This window comes from Neolamprologus multifasciatus, chromosome 10 (assembly GCF_963576455.1).
Source record: "Neolamprologus multifasciatus chromosome 10, fNeoMul1.2, whole genome shotgun sequence".
NCBI classification, from domain to species: Eukaryota; Metazoa; Chordata; class Actinopteri; order Cichliformes; family Cichlidae; genus Neolamprologus; species Neolamprologus multifasciatus.
This window is the reverse complement of record NC_140448.1, coordinates 4,894,337-4,921,152: the sequence shown is the minus strand read 5'-3', so window position 1 is coordinate 4,921,152 and position 26,816 is coordinate 4,894,337. Positions and strand designations below refer to the sequence as shown.

Below are 26,816 nucleotides of genomic sequence, written 5' to 3'. Positions count from 1 at the left end.
CAACGCATAAGAGAGTGCTATGTACACAAAGCAGAGACACCATATTGCAGATATTTAACATGCTCATTTTCTGGGTCTTAAAAAAAACTGAACAATTATAAGCATCAGCCGCCCGCACTGTTACTCTGGTAACAAAAAGCTGAGCACTTGAGGCATCAGCAGTGGCATGTTAGCTTTAGAGTACGATGAAAAGTTAAAGTGGTCTGAGGAATTAGCCAACAGGCTGGAATTGCAGGTAACACATCAGCGCCCCATCTCACTCATTCATCATCTAGGAGCCTGTGATCCCCCTCAGGGGCAGTTCCCATGGTCTGCGCCAAGCTGAACATGCTGCTCAGCAGAGCTGAGGCATAATAATAATAATAACACTCCAGGTGAGGCTGCAGATGCAGACACGCTAACTGCGCCTGACATAAAGGCTTACAATGCCCGCACACGTGCAGCCGGAGCAGTCGGCAGAGACACGCCGGCTGCGAAACACGACACGAGCTGTCGAGAGAAGCTTCTCAGAAAGCACTTCTTGAATTTTGCTTTAGAGGAACAAGACTGCACAAAAGATATGTTGTGGCGAGGAGAGTGAAAGGACTTTGTTGCACAAACACTCGTGTTGATGCTATCACAGTTTCATTCCCATTTTGAGTGAACGAGTTAAATCTGTGCTTTCTCTCACTGCAAAACATTTAAGAACATGGAGATAAATTGGGCTATTGCACAAGCATTACCTTGACAATTATGCACAATTTAGCTAACCATGAAACATGAGGAACTATAGTTAGTTTGTTCTTACCACGTCTGACTTTTCATGTCGTTTTCATTTGATCTTCTTTCTTACAAAATGCAAAAAGGAAACGAAAACTTTTGCACACCAACATCTTTGAAACAAACACCAGGGTCCAACGAAAGATTTTCAGATGTTTAATGGATGTTGCACTGATATGTAACAAGTTAAAGAACACTGAATGCTTTTTTCCTAAAAGCGCGATGAGTCAGTTTTTGTGAATCTTTTAAAAATAACTTACAGGCATGCCAGCTGCAGTAATGATCGTGTAAAAGGATTCCAGGAGGACACATGCTTGTTATGTACAAAGAAAACAAAAGAAACCAAAATGTGTTTGATAGGTACAAAAGAAGTAAACAACATTTTTTAATTCAAACACAAAATGGTATTAACACTTTCTATTTACAGTTTGTATTTACAACAATTTTACAGTGCTTGTAGGGCACAATTAAAAAAAATAAAAAGACTGCCTATTTGTGAGGCAGCAGAGGATTAGCATGGAAACAAACCAAAGCAGTCCTGTACAGTGTTTTTGCTGCTGTTAGCAGGGGGCGGAGGCACAGTGTGCACTGATGGATTGTGGGCAGTCTTTGTCACCGTGCTCCGTCAGTTTGAGGACGACAACTTTCCTCTGGAGGTGCTTAGCTTCTGCTGGTGCGGGCTCTTCGGCTGCTGGTTGCACAGAGCTCTCTGTAACTAAGTCCTGGCAGTCCTGCGGCAGCAGCATAGTGATGATGTTCGAGTGTCCGCCCTGCACCGCCAGGTGTAAAGGGCTGAGGCCCTGCTCATCTGACAGGCTGCCGCCGTCTGGACAGTGATTGAGCAGCTCTTTCAGGACTTCACAGTGTCCACCCTCTGCCGCCATGTGGCAGGGCGTGCGTAGGGCGGCGTTAGCTTTGTAGGGGTCTGCCCCTTCTTCTATCAGCATCTTGACTGTGGGCAGGTGGCCCCGCTGGGAGGCTAGGTGGAGGGGAGTGAGTCCGTGGGCACTCTGGGCATTGATATCTGCCTGGTGTTTGATCAAGAGCCGAGACGTGCTGGTGTGACCCGTTTCAGCCGCCACATGTAGCGGCGTCTTTGATCCAGCTGATGTCATGTGCACGTCGGCTCCCAGCTCAATCAGGATCCGTGCCACTCGATACTGCCCCCTCTGAGAAGCCAGGTGCAGCGGCGTGCGCCCGTCTGTCGTTTGACCATCTACGTCGGCGCCGGCTTGCTTAACCAGCAGTTTGACGATGCCCAGATGCCCTTGCCAGGCAGCATAGTGGAGCGGCGTCCAGTTGTCCTTGCCCTTGATCTGAACATCAGCACCACGGCTCAGCAGCACCCTGAACACATTTTCCTGGCCGTGCTGGCAGGCCACGTGAGCTGGCGTGCGTCCCTGTCCGTCGGTCTCGTTGATGGCCGCCGCCCGGTCGAGCAGCAGGCGCGTGATAGCCTCGTCGCCGTTTTGGGCTGCCCAGTGCAAAGCTGTGTACTGGTCCTCGTCTTTGGCGTTCACGTTGGTGCTGCGCCGGCCGAGCAGAAGCTCCGCCAGCGACTTCAGGTGCTTCTCTGTGGCCAGGTGAAGGGGCGTGGAGCCGCGGCCGTTGGCGAGGTTAGGATTCGCGTTGTTCAGGAGGAGGAATTTGACAGCCTCCTCGTTACCCAAGTTGATGGCATGGTGGAGCAGACTGTCTCCTCCGTCGAGGAGAAGGTCGACATCCTGAGGCTGGAGGATCTTCATCAGCTTGGCCGTGTCTTTGTTCCTGATGGCCTCACACAGTTTTCGTTTCTGGACCTCAGCAGAATCTGAGCAGTAAGGAGGGAAAGTGATAAATAACGATACATTTTTTCGTGTTACTTTATAAAATTCACAGGAGAGGTCTTTGACGCACGCTTACCGTATGTGCCTTCTTTCTCAAAAGACAGCGTGATGGAGTCTTGGGACGAGAAGGCAGAATCTGCAGAGGAAATCCCAGACAGTCGCTTGCAGGTGCTTTCTTTGCTGTGACAGCTGTCCTCCTTCACGCGATCAAAGCTCCTAGAGATCCCAGAATCCACCTGGCTCAGGAGCTCAGACAGGCTGTAATCCTTCTCGGGCAACATGGCTGACTTTGGACGCACTGGCTTGTTGTCATTAACCTGTAGAGCAAAAAAGCCAGGTAGGGTAGTGCGGTTTGACACAATGTTACAGTATCACAATGTTACAGTATCACAATGTTACAGCATCACAATGTTACAGCATCACAATGTTACAGCATCACAATGTTACAGTATCACAATGTTACAGTATCACAATGTTACAGTATACAGCGTGTAACACATACGAGATGGGTGTGAAAGTTCACACAGCTGATTTATCTAAACACTGCTGATAGGAGCCATCACTTCCTGTGAACAGGATGTTTGTTTCCAGTCACGTACACAACAGCGCAGAGTTGTAACAATGCCATCAGTCTACATTCCTCGTATGTGATGCAATGATTGGTCAGGATCAAACATACGAATTATGTCTGGAGCTGTGTAAAGATAAGCCTCTCATTGTCTGGACGAGTAGTTAAATATTAATGGCAGAACACATCAGCTGAGAGAGACTGAAGTATAGAACCACGGTGAGGGGTCACATTTTAGCTTCGTCATGTAAAAGCAGTAAAAGCTCCACCGTCGTATCGTACCTGGTCACCCGTGAGTGCTTTAGGGGTCATGGGCTCTGGGTCAGATGTTGATAACCTGGGTGATTTGGGTTCCTCCTGAGGTTTAGAGCAGAGCTCCTCGGCTTCAGATGTGATTTCTGGAACAACAACATCTCAAGGTCAGGTTGCATTAACAGCAGGGATGGGATTATGCAATACAAAAAGGAAGAAGAGCGCCATAGCGCTGCCTTTCACACAGCCAGTGAGGGAACAGAGCGTGCAGTTCAAGGGACAAGCTCGTTCCTATAGTGCTAACGAGGGTTGACCGCTGTTTGTTAGCAGGTAGAGGCACAACCTACCCTGGAAGCTGGGTCTGGCTTCGGGCTTTGTGGCCCAGCATCGCTGCATGAGGGTCAGGAAGCCTGTGCAGGCTGAAGGTCGACATCGTGGCACCGTTCCCAGGTCTGGACGCACCCCTTTCACCACCTTCACCATGATCTGCAGGATATTGTTCTCTCCTGAGGGGCAAAATCATGCAGTACTTCAGTTTCTAAAAGTCCTTTTTGTTTCACTCAAAAAGCACGTGGCAAAAGTTTGAGTCTATAATGCTTTTTCTGCTAATGACACATAGAACCAGCGTCTATTGTTACGCCATGATCGCTTCTTTATCGTCGCCTTTCTGTCTCCTCAGAAAAAAGTGCGTGGTCTGTTGTTTCCCACGGAAGCACTCCGAGCTCCTCGCCATTTCTATCTGAATGTGGGATCAGCCAAGTCAGTGATTCAGAGCAAACTGGTGGAGGCTTTACAGCTACTTCACCTCCTATTGTAGCCGTAATACCCTTTGCAGGTGGAGGAGGAAAACGGGAAGGGATGGTAACCAGGCCACTTATCACTTTTTAATTATATCTGGATCAACAGAGGCGGTGCCAGTGCCAACCCAGCTACCTCACCTTGGCACCGGGCTGCGGAAAGTGAACTGCTACCTGATACGCCTGGGAAAAAAACATCGTGCTTGCCAGTCGGGCCCTGTCCACCTGCCTCCTCTGGAATTTACAGAGTAAACACACACTACAGCTTCTGTGTGCAGAGCCCCACACACACAAACACACCTTGAAGGGTGCAACTATTTTTACGTTGTGTTAACTGGAAATTTAGAGAGTCGATTCCAGCAAGTAAAATGATACAACTGGATTGAGTCAGTTTATTAAGTAGAAGATTGTGTAGAGCTTCTGTTATAAATAAGCAAACTTGTTAATAACTTATTTAGCCAGTTCAGCCATCTCTTGTGGCCAAACTACAGAAAAAGGTATTTCTATTGAGTACATTTATGGTCCATCTGTCAAGCAGAGAGTGTCTTAGTCTTAGTGTCTCCCCATTTTGGGGAGACACTAAGTTAAAAAAAGCACTTTTCTACTCTGTCCGAGCACTCAAAGCGCTTTATACAGCTAAATCATTCACCCAATCACACAAGCACTTCTAAGCTTAAGTGCTAAGCATCTAACATTCATACACATTCACACTCCGATGCATCGGAGAGCAACATGGGGTTAGTATCTTGCCCAAGAATATTTGGCATGCAGACTGGAGCAGCCTGGGATCGAACCACCGACCTTCTGGTTAGTGGCTGATCCGCTCTGCCACCTGAGCTACAGCCACCCCCTGATTTCTGATGATAATAACGCTGACCTGTTTTCTAAAACTCATCATGGAGCTTTTATTTGTTACTGATTGTTTACAGATGTTACAGAGGTAGGGGAGGCATGCCACAGAAACTATTAGACCTGCTGTTCTAGCTAAACTATCAGACTGACATTGGTGATCATAAAAGACGGTTGGATGGACATCTTGTTGGATGGCTCACCTTGATAGGGTTTCTTCTGTGTGAGAATCCCCCAGATCACGATAGAGAAACTGGAAAACAGGCAAAAAAAATATACATATAAATATAAATATATATAAATTGTTCATGGAATAGGTCTGAGATGTCAGGTTGTGCAGCAGTCTGTAGAAGACAGTGTGTAAATAAAGTACATTTAACCTACTCTACAGGTTCTACATTAGGGAATGAAATTTGCATTTCCACTGTAGGAATAAGTTACTTATTTCCTTTAACAGACAAAGTATCATACCAAATCCATGTGATTAATCTTAGTATGAGTCAGAGCTTAACTGAACACACAAAATGTCCCAACAACAAAAAAACCCCTGCTTGCATGCAAAGTGCATGAAAAAAAAGCCCAACCTGTAAACATCGTGCTTGGTGTCCGACACTCTGTCCTTCTCTATGATGCTCTCAGGGGGGAGGTAGGCAATAGTGCCGCAGAAGCCGTCTCTACTGATGTCATCAGCCCGTGACAAGCCGTTCCAGCGGGCCAGCCCAAAATCAGATATCTGAGACAGAAAGATCAGATAAGACCCTCCGACAGAGCAACCCCTCTGCCTTTCTCATGAAACGCCGCGGCAGTGATGACTAACTTTGCCCGCTGACTATGACAGGCTGCTAAGCTCTTATTATGTGCACTCAGCGGTATGATGAGGGCAACCCGGCCATGTCCCAGCCTGCAGGAGAGGAGAGGCCCTTCAGATTTGTGTTGGGGAGTGCACACCCACACACACACACACACACACACACACACACACACACACACACACACACACACACACACACACACACACACACACACACACACACACACACACACACACACACACACACACACACACACACACACACACACACACACACACACACACACACAGACAAGGAGATTTAATAGAAGCTAAATTAATCCTGTTGGGACAAGCCCAGGTGAGGTGTTTACATCCAGGTATTAAACACTAGAAATGACGGTTCCCACCCATTAGTCTTAGTACAGCTTAGCTGTTTTGGTTGGACAGAGGTTGGAGACACCTGTAGACAGAAAACATGTGCAGGACTAATTTAAGAACGATGAAGGGGAGCAGAAAAGCACCTCATGACTGGGATTCCTCCTGAAAGCTCCAAGCAGTTTGAAAACAAAGAGGGCTGTGGTTTGACTTCATGTCTGATCTTTCTTCTAGCATTAAAACATGACATCATCACGTTTCCATAAACATACTGCTTATCCCATTACAACTTACAGAAAGCAAAAGGATCGTGCAAACAACTAAAAACAAACACACACCTGGGTCAACACTAAAGATCACAACAAACGCTGTGCGCGTGTTTCCTCCCTTCTAAGCTTCATCACAAACTCTCTACCTTGACGTGATAGTGAGCATCCAGCAGGATGTTGGCTGGCTTCAGGTCCAGATGGAGCAGCGGTGGGTTCATGCAGTGCAGGAAGTTCATTCCCACCGCGGTCTCGTGGATGATGCGAAAGCGGAGCTCCCAGGGCAGCGGCTCATTGGCCAGCAGGGTCTCCAGTGAGCCGGTCTCCATGTACTCCATGACCAGCCCCTGGGGGTCTTCGCAGATCCCGTACACGGGCAGGATGTATCGGAACTTGGCTGCCTCCATCTTTTTAGCTTCCTCGAGCAGCTCGGAGCGATCCCTGTGTTCAAGGAGGAAAATAAAAATATAAAATCACGGACTGCACAACACTGCCTTTTATTGCGTTTCCTGAACCAGGCTCTGTCGCTGAGGGTGACCCAGCAGTTTTTAACAGTGCAAAAAAAAGGGGGAGGGTGGGGGTGCCGCAGCTGAAATCTGTTGTGAAGTTATTTGGGTCATCGCTTTTTTAAAACAAAGGCTCACACATTCCTCGGCTCATGGTTATCTATCAAACCTCCCATAAAACATTAACATGACTTTGAAGTCACGCTTTGCTCATTAAGCTGCAATCGTTGGCATAACTTTTTGTCCTAACCGAAATTCCTGCACATCATCCTTACTGAGCTCTTCGCTATGCCAAATATGTCTGAACATTAACCTTGAAGGGTGTCGAGGCGTGACCTCTGTATACAACTATAATCCGGGTCTTCCCCGACTGGTGGTTCTGCTCAGTCCACCTCGGTCTGCAGAGCACGTGGGGCTCAAACCCAGCTCTTGTTCTCCGTCGCTCAACCTTTGCGCACAGCGGCTCTTATCAGCCTGCTGACATACCTCAAACACAATCGTGTGCGCCATTCATGACCTCACTGCGTGCCTTAAGCAAAGGTTGCTTTTAAAATGGAGCCTCTTGATGAGAGAGATAAATCACTGTTCATGAGTTTATTTGTAGGAATGTGCTCCAGAGGCAGCTGGAGTAGGGCTTCTGTTTATCTATCATCAACAAAAAGAAATTAGACGAATATAAGAAAGTTTGAAGCGTAGTTTGTCATTAATTTAAATATATATATAAAGAAGTGTGTGTCTGGTTATAATAGTTCTTCGTGGAGGTACGGACTCCCCGAATCTGCCTGGTAGGAATAATCAAACATGTCATGGAAGAATGGGCTAGCACTTGTTTGCTAAGTACTTCATCGAATCCAAAGTGCTGCTCAGCGGCTCCGCTGAACCAAACAATGTCCCTGTTTTAACAGAGAGGCCCGGTAAGACCGGTTCTGCGGCTTCTCGTATTGTCTGTGCCACACAGTGGCAGCCTGCGACACAGGCAGACAAAGGTGGCTTTGAGTCCTGGCTGCTGGATGTTATGTGTGGCTGAACGACAGCCAAATGACTGTTTATGCGCTCTGCAGATGTTTGCGGGCGATAGGATCTTTGGTTCAGCCTCATCGGATGCTAGAAGTTGCACCACAGGTTTGGGGGGGAAGTCGTCACAGTTCCTGTTTTGGTCTCGGTGACTAGATAAGAAAATCTGACTGTCTTTGTTGCATCAGTGTAGCTGAGGATTGATGTCAGTGATGATTTATATTTTTTTAAATGAAGAGCTCTTATCACCAATCAGCTGCTGGGCTAGGCTCCAGCCCCCCTGTGACCCTGATAAGGGGAAGAAAATGGATGAATGGATCTTGTCAGTTAATATTTCTAATGTGTGGCTGATGAAGTCGGTTTGTGTTTGCAGACTTACATGGAAATGGAAACTTCCATTCTTCCAAAGCTGGTTTGACGCAGGTCAAACACACTTGAGAAATGTACAGCTCACTAACTTTCCTTTCATTTGTGAGACCCCGGCAGAGCAAACGAGGGATTTATCAGCCTGAAGTATGAAAGAGAATTCTAGATGGTGATGTAAGTTGTAGCATTTCCTAGAGACCATTCTGCCCACCACACTGTTTATTGGGGAGATCAGCAGTTAAACTTTCATAGCAGGAAAAGCAAACAGCTCTCAGCTGCCCCAGAGATCAATCGGCGTGCCAGTGCTCCCTCCAACACAACTCAGCAGTGTCGAAATATCCAAACATGCCCTCTTGCTTAGTGTCGAGGCACCTCTACAGCCCCCATAGTGTTTCTAGGCTGGCAGAGGATGAGTCACACGTTATCTGGTGCTCACTTTCTCATGCCTGCGTCTACCATTTGCCCAGAGATTTCTTCAAACGATCACGCTGACATAAAAGGACCTGGTTCAGACTGATTTCTACATCCGGGATGTAGAAAGACCAAAAACACAGGAAACATCTGAACTACGCCAGAGGACAATACTACTTTTTTCATCAACACCAGGAAAAGATGAACAGCTGAGACTTACTTATCATCCACATGAAGGCAGGGAGGGCACTTGATAGCCAGCCATGTTTTCCACTGTACATGCCGGACTTTGTATACTTGTCCAAATCCACCTGAGCCTATTTTCTCCCAGCTTCCAAACTCAGAGGAATCAAAGGTCCTTAACAGCCCCATATTCCCGTGTGGAGAATCCGGGATATCCATATCCATGTTGAGAAACCCGCAAGCAGGGTAAACTCCTTTTTCTTCTTTGACTCCAACCACAAAATCAGGGGAAGTGTACACTCACACACCACCTACCTACTTGTGGGCTCTTCCTTGTTTTTCCCCTCGTCTAGCTCAGCACAGCTCCTCCCTCTGTTCAGGTGAAAAGGAGGGGCTGGGCCTGTGTTGCTGCACTGTGACATCATAGCCTGGTTTTGAAACACAGAGCAGAGGTGGAAAAGTTCACCGGAGGAACTTGACAAGCCACCGAAAGGCTTTACACATGTGCTTTCCAAATGTCCCCACGCTGCCTCATATACGCTCCAAGAAAGCAGGAGAACGGTCTCTGCAACAAAGCCATGAAGTCAGGAAGCCATGTCATAAACACACCTTTGTCCCACTGCGGTCCATTTTACTGCTAAAGCCGCCTCAGGTACAATTTGTTTCAACAACAGGTGATACGTGATATTGACCCAGTGGTTACAGAATGTGTCCTGTTACAGCTGAGGTAAGTTACTACAGTGACAACAATCTGTGTTATTTAATATATTTAATTTCCATGCAGGTCTTTAATCTCCACACACGTGCTTTCAATAATTCATATGTTCATTAAATGCCTTCTGCAGATACGCCGCATCGATCTAAGGACGCACGCACACAGGAGTTTTGTTTCATATCTGTTGTGTGCTTAAATTAAAATTGTATTCGTTTGGGTTGCCAGTTAATGAGTGTGACAGTTTTTCCTGTGTGCACCTGTCCTACAGGTGTGTGTTGGATTTGATACTTTTTAAGTTCAAGGTCAGAGATAAAATATCAGCTGTGGAGCTGACAGAGCTGCAGCATATCTATTCAAGGACCTCCTGCACGCAGGAAGCTGCTGGTAAATTATTAATTCTTGTGCTATCAGAAAAAGAAGATTAGCCTGTTATCTGCGACTGCTCTGTTTTAAAAACGTTCTTACATATCGTACTTTAGTCTGAAATCATGGAATTATTTTCTGTGAGGTTGGTTCAGGGAAACACTGGATTATAACGTCTCTCGGATTAAGACCTTTCTGCCCTCGTCCCCGTTCTCTGTCCTCCCACCTCTCACAGCAGACGAGTGTCGTTCCTCAGCCTCATTCTGCAGAAGGACTCTTCCTGTTTAAAGGGAGTTCTTCCTCACCGCTGTCACCAAGTGCATCCTCATACACTCAAAAAAATGAAATTGGGTGGTTGTTACATGAATAAGATCCAAACTTGTCAATTGAACTAAATAATTCCATGTTTCCATGGTGAATGTAATTAAATCATGTAGCATCTGCATGAAATTCAGCAACTTAATCTAGTAAGAGTGGTTAGTTGCCTGGATCCAACCACTCTTACTAGATTGTATCAGGTCATCTCAACAAGAACAAATTAAGTTTCTGAATTTCATGCTGAATTTAATTACGTTCACCATGGAAACATGGAATTATTTAGTTCAAATTACAAGTTTGGATCTTATTCATGTAACAACCACCCAATTTCATTTTTTCGAGTGTAGAGCACCTTGAGGCAACTGTTGTTGTGGAAAACTAAACAGAATAAACATAACGAGCCCCTTTCTCAAATTATTACCTAAACTGTTAGATAATAAACATGATTAAGCTCTTAAGTTAAATATGAAAATGATCGTTGTAGTTGAACTATTCCAAAATTCCCTCTCTTGGACTTTACCAAAACAATGTTCTTCGGCTTGTGTGGGCGACGGTACGCGACTGTAAAAGCAGGATTTCTCCAAACGTGTGAATTTGTTCTGTGTTGCCGTTTGCTAACCAACCTCTCTGTTTACCTCTGCTTAAGACGTGATATCACCTCCCTGCACCCCGGAGTTAATGAGAAAACTGGAATGACCAGGTAGGAGGTATAAATATGTTATCTGGGAGCTGCTGGGACAATAAGCAGATCTTAGTGGTATGTGAGGAGCCAGGCGGCCTGCTGGCTCCCATCACTGCAGCAGTTATCAGTGTTCAGCTCCCTGAGGCTACAGCTCTGCAGACAGACCGGGGGAGCAGTTACTGCAGGAGGGGAAAGCTGCAGGGCCTTTTGAGTGCGTGTGCACTCTCTCTTGGTCATTAGACTCAAAGACAAACATGTATGAAATGGTATTAAACGTTTACCTGCTTTTATTTATCTGATTAAAACCAAACCAATCAGGACGTCTTCTGTTAATTACAAACACAACTAAGCCTAAACGATCTGCAACAGGGAGCGCGAGGTAGCGCCAACAGTGTAGAAATATAAATGACTGTCTAATTGATATTAAAACATATTAATGACTGCAGTCTTATGGTTTAGGAATGCCACAGAGGAAGTGTCAGCCTGCGACAGCCTGTGTGTGTTGGCATCGTGTTTGCTTCTGACATCTTTCCAGTATGTTTTGTTCTTCCCATCATGCACTTTGTCCCTTCGGGCAGTGCGTGGGCACACATATTACCATAGATGCAGAAGGTGGTGGCGTGTTTATGAATGTTTTAATGAGTGAACACAATTCACAGGAATTCAAAGTCGTGAGCGGAAAATCAACATCAAATAGTTGTCAGTGGAACTTTATCGCCATCTACTGGAGGTAGTTTCATATTAACCCATTAAGCTTGGGGATGAGATATCTCATGTAAATAGAACAAAACAGTAGAAAGCAAAGCTGATTCGACCTTTCTAAATACTGGAGAATCTGGGTTTTTTTCTAGAAGCAGGTCAATAATCCTGTACGCACGTCAGCCATGTTTAAACAACAAACATCTGTGTGCTCGTGATCCAGGTTTATTAAAGTTTACATACTATAGCCTGTAAATTATAACCTTCCCCTCTAACCCTCATCCAACCAATCACACACATTCACACACGTCCTTCCTTCTGTATCTAAACATCTTGTCTAACAACCACGTGAAACTCGTACTCTTGAGTGCAGTGGCGGTCCTAGCCTGTTTGGCGCCCTGGGCAAACACCCCCTCTGGCGCCCCCCCCCCCCCTCACACACACACACACACACACACACACGAAGAGAGAGACAGAGTATGCATTGTATGCAAACGTTGTATGCAAACGGCTACTAAACAGACATCATAATTCGTCATACAATGAGAACAGGACAAATCAACAATTGACACTGACTAATTAATATTATATTATTGTATATATTGTTTGGAGTTTAGTCTGTTACTGTTACTATTTTTACCATTTCTTCTTGGAGGAACTGTGACCCACATAATTTCCTTAGGGATTAAGAAAGTATCCTGATTCTTAATGTTTTAGGATACATGACCTGCCATTATCCAATGACACATCTGCTTACCTGTATCTTTTGCTCGTTTCTCCTTGTAGGAGTCATAATTAAATGTATTGAATTTTAAGGATCACTGGGTTTTCATTTGTTTGGTTGCTATGGTGATGTGTAATGGGAGTCACGTGGGTGCTAGCGGCGACATTAAGAGGGCGTTGTCAGTCTGTCTTTCACTGGTTTGATTTTGACAGAGAGGAGGGCTGGATAGCCGTAGTTTTTGTTGACCGCAGCACAACGAGTTTCCCCTTGTTGCATTAGAGCCTGTGATGTTTTAAGAGTTTGAATCGCGAGCCGATCACATTGCTCTGTAAACTTTTCAAGCACTTTAATAAACAAGCAAGCAATTCCACCTCTCGCATTACTGCGTAAAGTTGACAGGCAAATAGACAGGCTCAGTCCCCGGCCTCTAGCGACTGTGGAAGTCGCTACACTCCTCTTCTTTTCTCTTTTTTTAGAGTTTAAAAACGGGTTGTGTGTGAGACTTTAGATCAACAAAATATAAAATATACATTTTAAATTGTTATTGATCCTTTACCCCGAGTCCTAAAGTGTATATTTATTTTCTTACTCTTCTTATATATATTGTTTGTTTACTTGCACTGTTGTAACTGGAGCCTCGTCATCTCGTCTCTCTATATACTGGACTGTCTGTAGCGGAGATGACAATAAAGTTTACTTTGACTTCAGCAGCGAGCAGGCGCACTGAGGGCTCTCGCGCTCACTTTTCGCGTATAGAATTTTGAAAAAACATCGGTGCAAATTATAAGTCTGTATCATGATGTCTGGTGTTTTCGTGTTTGTTGGTTTGTTTGTAATTTGTTTTATTTTGCGAGTTGGTCATTTTTGCTGCTCCAGCCAGCCAGAGCATCCCCCGCCGCCCCGCCCTCTCCTCCCTGTGCCGCAAGCAGCAGGCGCACCTCACAAACGGAGGGCGCCCTTACTCCCAGCAAATGGGCGATAGAAAACCAATGCCATTCCCAATATGCGCTGGCATGATGTCGGGGCAGCATGAGAACGAGCCGTGATGCCGCCCCCACCATGATGCCGCCCCGGGCAACCGCCCGTGTCGCCCGTATCTAAAACCGCTACTGCTTGAGTGCGAGTGGAATCGGGGCCAATTCACGGTTCAGTATCTTGCCCGAGGATACTTCGACGTGCAGACTGGAAGAGCCAGGGATCAAACCACCAACTTTCCAATTGGACTGCTCCACCTCCCGACACACAGCCACCAGTGTGAAGGCCTTTTTTAGAAATTCAGAAAAGTAGAATGGAAGGAGAGTCTGCTGACAGACGTGCTCTTTTAAGATTAAGCTTTTAGCTTTTGATAAAGCTTGTAGTCAGGGCTGGTTTCATAAGCCACTCTGCATGTCATTAGCCTTTGTCTCCTGTAGTTTGTGTTTTGTCCTGTTTGTGGTCTCTACACTCCTTCAGTCCCAGGCGGCTGCCTCTCCTCAGATTGTTTCTTAGGCTACGTTCACACTGCAGGCGAAAGCGCATCAAATCCGATTTTTTTGACCCTATGCGACTCATATCCGATCATGGTGTGACAGTGTGAACGGCACAAATCCGATATTTTCAAATCCGATCTGGGTCACTTTCGTATGTGGTCCTGAATCCGATACATATCCGATGTTTCAGAAAGCTGCTGTTTGAATGTTCATGTCGCATTAAATCCGTCTTTTACGTCACTGACACAAGACAGACGCCAACTATCAGCGCCGGAGAAGACATCGCGAACGCTTCCTGGCCATCCAGCGTAGATGTCAGTGAAACTGTTGTTAAGACAACGTTGGAGAAACGTGAACATTTTATTTGTACTGTATAATCTGCAGATTCTGACAGAAATCTGCAACTATCCTTTGAAGCAGCGCTCCTCTAAAACAGCAATAAGGATCATTATTAGGTTATTTACATTATTATGTAAATAAGAAAATAACTTAAAGCAACAATTGGGAAACGTGAAGTCTGAAGTCTTTATATTAAGGTCCATCAGTCAAACAATACTGTTGCTCTGGGTCTAAACAGAGCGCGTTGTGTGTGACGTCTTCTTTTGCGCATGCGGCCGCTTTGAGCGTTCACACTAGAGCGTGTTTGCTGTCGCATTTTATTTGTAGTGTGAACGAGCAGACAAAAAAATCGGATTTGATCAAAAAATCGGAATTGAGCATCAAGACCTGCAGAGTGAACGTAGCCTTAGACTGAGAGGCTGGAAAGTGTGTAACATGAGTGAGTGCTTGATTAATCTACTAACTACTGACAAAACATTCATATTCCACTGACTCTCAGTTTCTAAATAACAGTGAGTTAGTCTGTAAATCAAGAGTCAGAAAAGCTAAAACTAACCTGACTAACTCTGAACATAAGACTGAGTATTTATTTTAAAAAGAACATTTCAAAATCAGAATCGTGAGTATATGTGCTGACACATACAAGGAATTTGGTTCCGGTGGCTCTCAAGCACATTTAAACTCAACATAGTTTAGTTCTGTAACTCGTATGAGTAACATGGATTTCACCGGTTGTTCCCAGGAAGTTGATTCTGTTGTATATTCAGCAGGAGAAATGCTTCATCACTGATCTAAGTGACTCCTTCAGCCTCTCCAGTGTTAAAAACAGTACATTTGCCTAATGATTGAAACTAACACCACTGACTAACAATGGGCCTCGAGGCCAGTTTCATGACAAGATGTAAATTCATGTAAATTGATGAAAATTGTCATGACAATTGATCAATGGCTGCAATCACAGCATGATGATGAAAGATGTCTCCTTAGGTCCCCTCCTCGGTTCAGAGACGCTCGCTCACTTTTCGTGTAGGTGTTGTCTTACTTCTCTCTATCACCTTTTTTATCCCTTTGAAGATGTGACACTCCATAAATGCTAAAGAGGTAAGTGTTATTTCTCAGTTGCAGTGAATAGATAGAAGAAAACAAGCTGTAGAAAACTGAGAAGAAAGAAGAGAAATAACAATTTAACATAAACCAGTGACACACTCCGGGGCCTGATCAGGCAGGGCCTGCTTGGATGAGGGTGTCTAGTGATAATGGCCGAAACACCCGACGAATCCAAGGTCCACTACTGACGATGTGTCCCAAATTTAAAATGATAATGTAACACACCCAAAGAAAGATTCTAGGTCTGACCAACCGTCTCAGTCGTGGGCAAAAAGATGACAGTCAATAAAATTCTAAAAGATAATTTATTGACAAAAAAATCAAGAGATAAAAGATAAAACAGTCCAGTGTCCCATTTATCAATCAAATAAAAACACACAGTCCCAAGGCCAGAGCCAGCTATGCCACACGGCCAGTTGCACTCCACGTGTTGCCTTCAACAGGGGTAGAAGTTGTCCTTGGAGACCCACCACCCTGCAAGCATATAGCCAGTGGTCACTCCAGCCTCTGCAACTCTGCTGCCTTTAGGCTGTGGCATATAACAGGCCATGGCCTGCACAGAGAGACAAAACGACACAGCAGTGTTTGTAGTGTGGGCTATAAGTAGACCAGTGTATCAGTGCAATCAAGTACACCTGCCTCTAATTAGTCCAACCCCATTCCAGCCATTGGCTCACCAAAGATGTGACACACACACAAAACCACTCCCAACCCAGTGCAACTTCACACAATAATATGGAGCTGAATTAACACAGGAACATTAGTCTACCATGTTACAATAATTTAGATCAGATCTCTAATCCCTAAACCTAACTAAGGAGGAAAATGGCAGATTAGCCTGGGTAAAAGACCGAAAGTTGAGGCACACAACGATGTGTGCTGCTGATAAAAGCGTCTGGGCTTTCCTCATAACAGCCATCCCTCAGGATTCCCTCCATTTAAAGTAATGCATTATCAGGGACTGTAACATCCTTTTACTCAATCATGACAAGATGTAAATTCATGTAAATTGTTATGACAATTGATCAACGGCTGCAATCACAGCATTGCAAGATGATGAAAGATGTCTCCTTAGGTCCCCTCCTCAGAGAGACGCTCGTTCACTTTTTGTGTACTTGTACGGAAAAGAAAATCGACTCACAACAGCTTGACACAACAGGTCTATTTTTACAGTTCGATATGGTTTTACCAAGTGGAACTGCTTTTAACCATCATTCAGTCACAACAGAAAATGCTCTGGCTCCTTGTAGTTGTGTAAAGCGCTTTGAGTGCTCAGATGAGTAGAAAAGCGCTATATAAGAACCAGTCCATTTACCATTTACCATTTGTCTCCTCAACTCTCCCGAAACTAAAAACACAAATATTCTCAATAAGCACCTTTATTAACCAATTAGCTAATATCTTTGTCATGATATGGTAACTCGTAATCAGTTGGTCAAGTTACTTGAAAAAAGTAATCAGTTACTAATTACTGATTACTTCCCCAAAAAAGTAATCCCGTCACTTTACTGATTACTTATTTTCAAAAGTAATTAATTACTTAGTTACTTAGTTACTTTTTAAAAACACAATTTACAACCTGAATAGGTGATAAAGTGATAGATCTTTCAGCCCAATTCTACTTTTTCTGCATAATCATCATACAAAATGTAATCAAATGGAAAAGTCTCTTTTTAAAACTTGTTTTATCAGTTTTAATCGTTTAACTTTATGCATCAAGCAAAAATTTAATTATCTGCAACATTCTCTGACTGGAAGAAATTAGTTTAATATTTAAACCTATTTTCTGCACATTCCAGCACATAAAATAAAATAATTTTGTGTGTTTACACTCAGTCTTTCAAATAGATGCAAGTAAAACACAGCAGAAAATAAATAAAGTCAAAGACTAGCGGTCCTGTTGCTCTATTTTCACCTGTAAAGCAGGAGTGGGGTAGGCGGAGGGTTACCCTGGTGCAAGTGTGCAGCGGTAGTGATGGGCAGATGAAGCTTCATGAAGCACTGAAGCTTTTCATCCAATTGGTTCACCCCAGCACAAAGCTTCTTGAAGCTTCATTTGCTCTAGTAGGACACCTACTGGACGTAAAAATATTAGTTGGCATGAATTTGAAGAGTGTGGCCTTTTGCACACAGCCTGTAAATGTCAACAACAAAAGGAGTGTGTAAAACATGTATATTGTAGTGATGGCAGTATACTGTGTATATTTATACTGGCAGTATGGAAAATGATCATTTGGAAATGCTTAAAATGGAAATGATCATTTACTGTGAGGTGAGGTGTGGTTGGGGTGTGGACAGTGGTTGTGCTTTTGTAACGTTCAGGTATGGACAGCTACACACTGAGGCTTTGAGCCTCAGTCCTGCCCACATTTTATTCTGTAAAAACTAAATTTTCACTGCTTTTATGACCTTTTTAGTGGGGAGAACATAGCTAGGATTTAATGATTTAACAAATCTTTTAAATCCTTTGTCCTCCACAATGCTAAATGGCTGGGAGTCCTCAATCACCATGCTAACCAGGTCTTCATCTATTTGAGATTGTTCTCCTGAGGAAAGACAACAAAAACAAAGCACAAATATAAATATCACACACGTCACTTATTGCATTGTATAATATTGTTATATCATTTAGTAACATTACTGCATGCTATATTATCATGGCATTTGATGGTTCACCTGGTCTTGCTCCACAATCGGTGTTCCCCCTAATCTCATGCAAAGCTCTGTAGTGCCTAAGCATGGATGAGGTGTTGTTGTTATATCCCAGCTCCCTGGCACATAGCAAACACTTCAACTTGTACAAAAGTAAAGACAGCTTAACATATGTTTTATTGCACCATCAGTATTATGAAAATACATCTTCTGTAGAAATTTACATAACTTGTTGGGAGGAATAAAATCAAAATGTTCCCACACAGGGGAGGACATCCTCCTCTTCTTAGCTGGCTCCATTCTCTCCTGACTTTCTCTCCTCACTCTCATAAACCTCCTAACTCTCTCCAAACTGTCTCTAACTCTCACTAACCGCAACTCTCCATCAAACACCTACATTTCTGAATGAAGTCTGAGGGGTTCATATCGCTGTCATATCTCGCGGCAAAGTTTGAACCGCTTCATGAACCAGTCACGTGGTACAGCCGGGCAGCGAGGCTTCGGACGTCATCATTTTCAGCTCCTCCCATAAATGAAGCAAGCCTCGATACGCGCTTCGCGGAAACGTCCCCTCAATTACTCGACACACGCTTCGAAGCCTCGATACAGAACGTCACATCACTATGCAGCGGTCAGTGGAAGAATCCGCGAGTTTCTCTGTGAGTTTCCCATTACGTCGTAGCTACTCGGTGCTTGCTCGGAAGTTTAGGGTTTTTTCGCTGTAAAAAGAAGTTTTCTTCCCACGCACAACGGACACTAATGTTTTTGTCACTTTTTATGGAATCAAACTCAAAGTAAGGTCAGTACTTCCACGCTTTAAACGCTGCACGCTCATACTCTCTCTGCACTCGATATATGATCCATTGTTGATCTGCACACAGCTGTTGTCACGAACGTCGCACTCGCTTACGTCACTGTCATGAGACATTCTCGCAAAGAAATCACGGTTTTAGTAACGCAGTAACGCAGCGTTCCTACGGGAAAGTAACGGTAATCTAATTACCGTTTTTGCCATAGTAATCCCTTACTTTACTTGAAAAAAGTAATCGGATTATAGTAACGCATTACAAGTAACGCGTTACCGCCATCTCTGCTCGTAATCACTTCATACAGTGTAAGCTAACCTTTGCGCACTAACTTTAAGCTAGCCCAACAACACTCCTGTTGTTCTAACAATCACTGTTTAAATTATATTGATTTAAATGGTCTTACCTTCAAAAACTGCCTTAACTGGCAGAAGTCGGTTTAGTGTGAAGTGAGCTTTATTGGTTCCCCTTGGACCAGATCTGGAGCATTCGTGTATTGCTGGGTTTGATAATAAGTACTTATCATGATCAAGCTGACTGCCAGACATGTCCTGGTGTTTCCAGTACAGTAGGCTGCACCGCTGCATGGAGGCTTTGTCCTCAGGAGAAGGGGAATGTTGCTCTAATTTATTTTAATCCTAAAGAATTTGGCTTAATGTGATTTAAAGAAAAGAAACATCAACCTCAAGGAAATGTTGAAGCTGAACCGTTTAACTGTTAATCTCTCACTCAAGAAAAGGTTTTACGGTCTCTTAGCAGCAAATAACGTAATCCTTTGCAGAGGATGTAGAAGGTAAATAAATGATGAGCCATTGTCAGTGCATTAATGGTGCAGGCCTGCAGAGGGCCAGGAGTGACAAAATTAATTAAATAAATGAATAATTTATTAAATGTTTCGAATTAAATGAATGGGCATTTAATTAATTATCAAGTCACACTAAATGCAAATGAGAAAAAATACTGTGTGAAGGTAAAAATATTGCTTGGTGTTTGTTGACATGCGACAGCACAGAGCCCAGCCTCGGCTTGCTCTGAAGGGTGGCTGGCCTCTCCCTTAGAGACAGGGCGAGAAGTTCGGCCATTCGGGAGGGGCTCAGAGTAGAGCTGCTGCTCCTCAACATCGAAAGGAGCCAGCTGAGGTGGTTCGGGCATCTGACAAAGATGCCTCCTGGGTGAGGTGTTCCGGGCATGTCCCACCGGGAGGAGGCCCCAGGCCAGCCGAGAGCCGGGAATGCCTTGGTGTTCCCCCGGATAAGCTGGAGGAGGTGGCTGGGGAGGTCTGGGCTTCTCTGCTTGAGCTGCTGCCCCCATGACCCTGCCCCGGATAAATGGAAGAAAATGGATGGATGTTTGTATTTGTATGTTTTGTTGTGTAGAGAAACGTCCATATAAAGGCCCTGCTCCGCCTCCAAACAGGTTCAGTATTCCACCTGCTGACAAGTTTGTGCATCAGTGACAGAAGAAAACTGCTGAGGACAGATTTACAGTTTAATATCGAATGTGTTTAATACACACATCAGTTTGTCATATTCAAACACACTTTGTGCCATTAACTGTAAAGCACTTGTGATCATATTTTTGCACATCACATCAAATTGGCATCTTTGTTGACTTGTTCCTTACGTACACTTTAGAGCTTTTATTGTCATTGTGCAGTTTCTCGCACAGCAAAATTGGGTAGCTGGACTCATGAATAAAATAATTATTGTGGGTGATTTTAACATCCATGTAGATGCTAAAAATGGCAGCCTCAACACTGTTGGAACTGATATTTTTTATATTGTCATTTTTCCTTAGAAATACATAATCATTTGTATGCTGATGAAGTATCTTATCCTTATTAGGTCTGATAAAAGTCTGTTTGCACTTGTGTACCATGAGATGAGAAGAAGTAAACTCGACGTTATAATTTCCATTATAGCTTTAGAAACCAGACTGTCCTGTTCTGTTTTCACCTTTAAATGTGCATTTGAGATATGACCTTTTGCAAGAACCTGTTTTTATAGTTTAGCAAGACGCTTACTTCTGCTTTTCTGCATACAGTTTAAGCTCATTGAAAGGTCATACCTCTATGTAAAGTATGGCTGGAAGCACACACACACACACACACACAGACACTGATGCCTGTTTAAGAATGTCACGTGTATTTGTAATTGCATATTCATGAATGATTGCTTGCTGACAGTAAAAAGGGTTGTAGCGAAGGAATCAGTTGAAGTTGGCTAAGGACGGGTGAAGGACTGGGCTGACTTCCCTCGCGAGCCACAAAGACAAAGAGCTCTGCCTTGTCTTGTTTTGTCGTGCAGTTATTGAGTGTCTCGTGTTCCAGCGGGGTTTGTGCCTAGATAAACCCAACAATCTGTTATTAGACTCAACTGGCTCCTCTCAAAATGTAAAAGAACCAACCCACCACTTGAATCACACTCTAGATCTTGTTTTAACATATGGCATAGCCATTAATATATTAAAAGATGGAACTTAATACCGATCCTAAATTTCGAGTCACGTATTGATACAGTCAAAATGAAGGTTTTGCCTAGGATGCTTTATTTGTTCCAAACACTGCCAGTTGAAATAACAATAAAACAATTTCAGGAGTGGGACAAATTAATTTCCATGTTCATATGGCAGGGAAAAGACCACGAATTAAATACCAAACTATGCAGCTGGCTATGGATAAAGGTGGGTTGGCGTTGCCATTGTAACAACCCTTTTGGGTTATAGCAACACTAGGGGGGGTTGCCGTCACTAGCCGTGTCTGGGCCTGAACTCCGCTGCAGGTCCATATATCAAACGATCACTATGGCATTACTGAGAGTTGAAAAACTGTCTAAAGTCTTTCATCTTTAATAAAATGATCAGCGTTCTGCTCTACCAGGTGTAACAATTGAGTTTAACATTCAGGCATCCATGAAAACGGAATTTATGACATTTAACGGAGTTAGAAGTTAGCAGGAAGTTAGCTCGCTAGCTTCTATCTAAATACAATATAGCATGTCCTGACTGCGGGGTTTTGGAAACAAATTAAAACGTACAGCTCTGCTATCACTTCCAACATAAATGAAGACAGAAAACTAAACAGCAGTGACGTTTGTAGGGTTACTGAAGTTTGGCTAGCTGGTATATAATGATGTGCTACGTGATTGCTAGCTACACAGCTATGTTAGCATAATATAAACAAGCTAACTTTTTTTCCACTTGATAAAAGTTACCGTGAGTGCTCTCGGTGGTCAGGAACAAATGTAATTGCATGGCAGGATGCTGTAAAAGGACCAAACTTCAGCCAGGAGAACAACTGAGATAATCCATCCACAATACGAGCTTAGTCATTCATATACTGCTGCATGGGCTGGGCTGTAGTTACATCCTAAGGTTTTAAAAACTGAGCTTAAATAAATGATTAGCGGTAATAAAAGCCGAGGGAGGTCAACAGTGATCACTGACTGTTTTAGGAGCTTTTTGAGATTAAATAGAAGAAAATACAAAACATTAAACATGTTAACAACACAAAAGCCATATTAAACGCAGACTACTTTAGGCCCGGAAGTAGGATTCGTCACGTCATCACTTAACGACCGGATTGTAATAGCTGTGGGAGTCTCCTAGTGGGTGTGTGTTGTTAGCGGCAGCCATTCCATGCTCAAAGAAAACCGTACTGTTGTAACGATCTTAGCGCATGTATGCACGGACGAGTACAGTCGTGGAGACCTGGCTCATAAGGTGTAATGTTGCTGACAGCGAGTAAAGGTCTGTTATTGGATTTAACCGACTGGCTTCGGGTTATTCGGCTAACCCCCACACCACACGCGCGCTGGACCTGCTAGCCGCTCCTTCCTCGCCAGACTGCTGTTAGACCATGTATGAAAGATTATTATGTTTCAGCTCAACCGAGGACCCTAGTGTGCTGGTGTAATGTAGATTACCAAGCAAGATGGATAGAAATAAAAAGAGATGCCTCAAGAGATTTTCCAATTCAGGCAAGCTTAGGGGACGTGACACTTATTAAAAAACAAATTAATCAAGGAAACCAATGGATTAACCTGGCTTTAAAACTCTGGTTACAGTTTCTTAACAAGAATGATTGGAACGAAGAGGCCAGGATCTTAAGATGGTGCGCTTATGATCTTGATTTTTTTACCCAATAAGTTAGATGTGAGATAGAAAAACTGGGCAGGACCAGGCTTAACGGCATACAGTATGTTTTATGATATGACTCTTAGGGACTTCTTTTTTTTTGTTTTTATGTTTTTATTGATTAGCATTCAAATATCTCAGTGAAGACAGAACAAAGATTTACCACAAAGCAAGAAAGCATGAGACAAGGCTAATCAAAAGGTATTGGCTGAAGCATTTGCTTATTACGCCAACCCTTTTAACAAAAGATCTTTTAGCATGCAGCTCCTGTACACAGGGCTCGAAGCAAATAATAAAATTCAATTCAATTCAATTTCATTTATATAGCGCCAAATCACAACAAATGTCGCCTCAAGGCGCTTCATAGATACAGAGAAAAGCCCAACAATCATATGACCCCCTATGAGCAAGCACTTTGGCGACAGTGGGAAGGAAAAACTCCCTTTTAACAGGAAGAAACCTCCGGCAGAACCAGGCTCAGGGAGGGGCGGCCATCTGCTGCGACCGGTTGGGGTGAGAGAAGGCAAACAAAGCAAAAACAAAACAAACAAACAAACAAACAAGAAAAAAACAAAAAAACAAAAAACTTTCCACCTTAGTAAGTAACTACATCAAAGCAAAAGAATCAAGAGGTTTTTTTGTTTTTGTTTTTTTTTGCTCTTTTCATTCTTGATATATATATTTTTCTAATACTCTATTTTTAAACATATTTTTAAACAAGGAAAATGAACTACACCTTTTTAAATCACTGTCATAACTATTCCACAGGTTAACTCCTCTAACAGAAACACATCTCTGCTTTATATTTGTCCTTATCTTGTTTTTTTTAAAGAAATCTGTTCCCCTTAAGTCATATTGACTCTCTCTGACTTTGAACAGCTTCTGAGTACTGGGGCAAAGCAAGTTATTTTGTGCTTTATACATTATCTGTGCCATTTTATATTCAACTAAATCATAAAATTTCAGGGTATTCAGATTAATAAATAAAATGTTAGTTGGTTCTATATAGTTTGATTGGTTTATAATTCTTATAGCTCTTTTTTGCAACTTGAAAATAGGAAGAGTGTTTGTTTTATATGCATTACCCCATATCTCCAGACAGTAAGTCATATATGGAAGCAACAGAGTACAATAGAGTGTGTATAATGATTTTTTGTTCAGGACATGCTTTGTTTGATAGAGAATAGCAATGGTTTTTGACATTTTTGTTTTCACATGGTTTATATGAGACTTCCAACTCAGCTTATCATCAATTATCACTCCAAGAAATTTATTTTCGTACACTCTTTCAATTTCAATTCCATTAACCCTGATTTTAGATACATTTTTCATTTGTCTAGTGCCAAAAATAATCAATTTTGTTTTCTTTATATTTAATGATAACTTATTTACATCAAACCAGTTTTTTAATATATTTAACTCCTTTTCCGCTGTAGTCAGAAGCTGTTCTAGGTTTTTACCTGAGCAATACAGAGTGGTATCATCAGCAAACAATACACATTTTAACAGTTTGGAAATGCTACATATGTCATTTATGTATAATATAAATAATTTAGGGCCCAGCACAGAGCCCTGAGGAACACCACAAGTTACCTTCAACTGCTTAGATTTTACATTATTGAATTCGACATATTGATATCTGTCATCCAGGTAACTTTTCATCCACTTGTATGCTAACCCTCTTATGCCATATCTCTCTAGTTTATTCATTAATATAGAATGATCAATCGTATCAAACGCCTTTTTTAAGTCTATAAAAACACCAACAGTATATTCCTTATTATCTATAGCATTAGATATCCCTTCTACAAGTTCCATCACTGCCATCGAAGTGGACCTTTTCACTCTAAAGCCATATTGGTTATCACTTAGGAGATTATGCTTCTCAATATATTTATCAAGTCTATTAACAAATAACTTTTCTAAAATTTTTGAGAACTGTGGGAGCAGTGATATTGGCCTATAATTGGTAAACTGACTTCTCTCTCCGTTTTTATGGATTGGAATAACTTTTGCTATTTTCATTTGTGAGGGAAATACACCAGTTTGAAAGGACAGATTACAAATGTATGCGAAAGGTTGCACTATATATTCTATAATACTTTTAACTAATATCATGTCAATACCAAAACAGTCAGTGGACTTTTTATTTTTAAATGTCTTCACAATGTTAATTATTTCTCTATGAGTTACAGCACCAATAAACATGGAGGACACATTCTGAGTAATATGTTTATTTAGGTCGTTATTATTTCTTGACTCTGGAATTTCTTTTGCTAAATTAAAGCCAACATTTACAAAGAAATCATTAAATTCATTTGCAATGTCTTTAGTTTTATCAAGCACAATATCTTTATCTTTTTTAAAATAATCTGGATAATTCTTATTTTTTGAGCCCTTTTTGATTATACTATTTAATATCCTCCATGTTTCTTGTGTGTTACTTCTACTTTGCTCCAATAATTTGTGGTAATATTCTTTCTTACTTGTTCTTATAATATTTACTAATCTATTTTTATATAACTTGTACTTTATTTCAGCATCTTTTGTCCTCTGTTTTATGAATCTCTTATATAGATTATTTTTCTTTTTACATGCATCTTCTATCCCCTTTGTCATCCATGGCTTATTTGATCTGTGATGCTTTCTAGTGATTTTCATTAAAGGACAATGTTTTTCATATAGTGAAATTACAGTTGATAAGAATGCATCATATGCACTATTTGAATCTTCATTTGCAAAAACCTCATTCCAATTGTGTTCCTTTAAGTCCACCTGGAGGGCAGCAATGGCTCTTGTTGTTCTAAGTCGTATCATATCAAATATTTGATTCTTTTGTTTAGTTTTAATCCCAAAATAATTTTGAAAAATTGCAAAAACAGGAAGATGATCGCTTATATCAGTTATAAGAAGTCCACCTACTATTTCATGGTCAATTTTATTTGTGAATATATTATCTATCAATGTAGCTGTATCAATTGTTATTCTACTTGGTTTTATAATTACAGGGAAAAGGGAGTTACTATACATTGTATTTATGAAATCTGTTGTTTTCTGATGTCCATTTGGGTTTAGCAAATCTATATTAAAATCACCACAAATTATTTGCACTTTTTTATCATTTAGGTTGCTAAACATAGCAGCAAGTTTTTCATTGAATGTCTCAAGGCATGAACCTGGTGTCCTATAGATGCAACTTATAATTATATTGTTAGCTTTTTCAACATGGATTTCAATAGTGACACATTCCAATACGTTATCTATGGTGCTTAACATACATTCAATCAGACTACATTTCAAAACTTTATCTACATATAAGGCAACACCGCCTCCTTTTTTATTCACCCTGTTCATTGTAAATAATTCGTATCCTTCCAGTCCCATTTCACTAATTTTCTCATTATCGAGCCATGTTTCTGATATTGCAATTATATTAAACTTTTTTAACTTACTTAAACATTCTGTAATTTTAGAAACATTTTTATACAGGCTTCTACTATTGAAATGTATGACCGACAATGCATTTGCCATTTTAATATTCATATTGAATTGGTCATCCGTATAGTACTCACAAGTATTATTGGTGTTATTGTAGAAGTGGGTATCTGGGTCAATGTTACTTTCAGGGTCATGCATGTTGTGCTCTGCATAGTTAAACGTTTTGAAGTTCGTTTTCTCAGCGTGTGTGGCAAAATAACCACCTTGACAGTCCTTTTCATAATCAAATTCTTCCTCTTCAATATCTCTGAATGGAAACCAATAATCTGTGTCCAAACTTGTCATTTATGTGTTTTTGTTTTTGTTGTTGTTTTTTGAGCCGTAAGGCCAGAAACACTTTCCATA

At 42.2% G+C, this 26,816-nt stretch overlaps 1 protein-coding gene across 2 annotated transcripts; it reads right to left on the bottom strand.

Moving 5' to 3' along the window:
* Positions 1-901: 901 nt before the first annotated feature.
* On the bottom strand, positions 902-9,407 carry ripk4 (receptor-interacting serine-threonine kinase 4). 2 transcript variants are annotated; one of them, XM_085175393.1, is made up of 8 exons: positions 9,281-9,407; positions 6,635-6,926; positions 5,636-5,784; positions 5,255-5,304; positions 3,753-3,911; positions 3,436-3,551; positions 2,662-2,902; positions 902-2,569 (listed from the first exon to the last, which is right to left on the bottom strand). In XM_085175393.1, exons 1-8 carry the CDS (start codon positions 9,388-9,390, stop codon positions 1,320-1,322), a joined length of 2,367 nt encoding a protein of 788 aa, XP_085031519.1. In that variant the 5' UTR covers positions 9,391-9,407; the 3' UTR covers positions 902-1,319. The 2 variants fall into 2 exon arrangements, with proteins under 2 accessions (XP_085031519.1, XP_085031518.1); XM_085175392.1 differs by lacking the exon at positions 9,281-9,407 and adding an exon at positions 9,003-9,274.
* Positions 9,408-26,816: the final 17,409 nt, after the last annotated feature.

What these genes read in the sequence shown, in the direction of transcription:
- ripk4 (XM_085175392.1), bottom strand. Translation starts at nt 9,190, where the DNA reads ATGGATATGGATATCCCGGATTCTCCACACGGGAATATGGGGCTGTTA. An exon ending in TGCCTTCATGTGGATGATAA is followed by an intron (nt 6,927 to 9,002) that starts GTAAGTCTCAGC and finishes CCTTGAACACAG; the next exon opens with GGATCGCTCCGAGCTGCTCG. An exon ending in AAGCACTCACGGGTGACCAG is followed by an intron (nt 2,903 to 3,435) that starts GTACGATACGAC and finishes TTTGCTCTACAG; the next exon opens with GTTAATGACAACAAGCCAGT.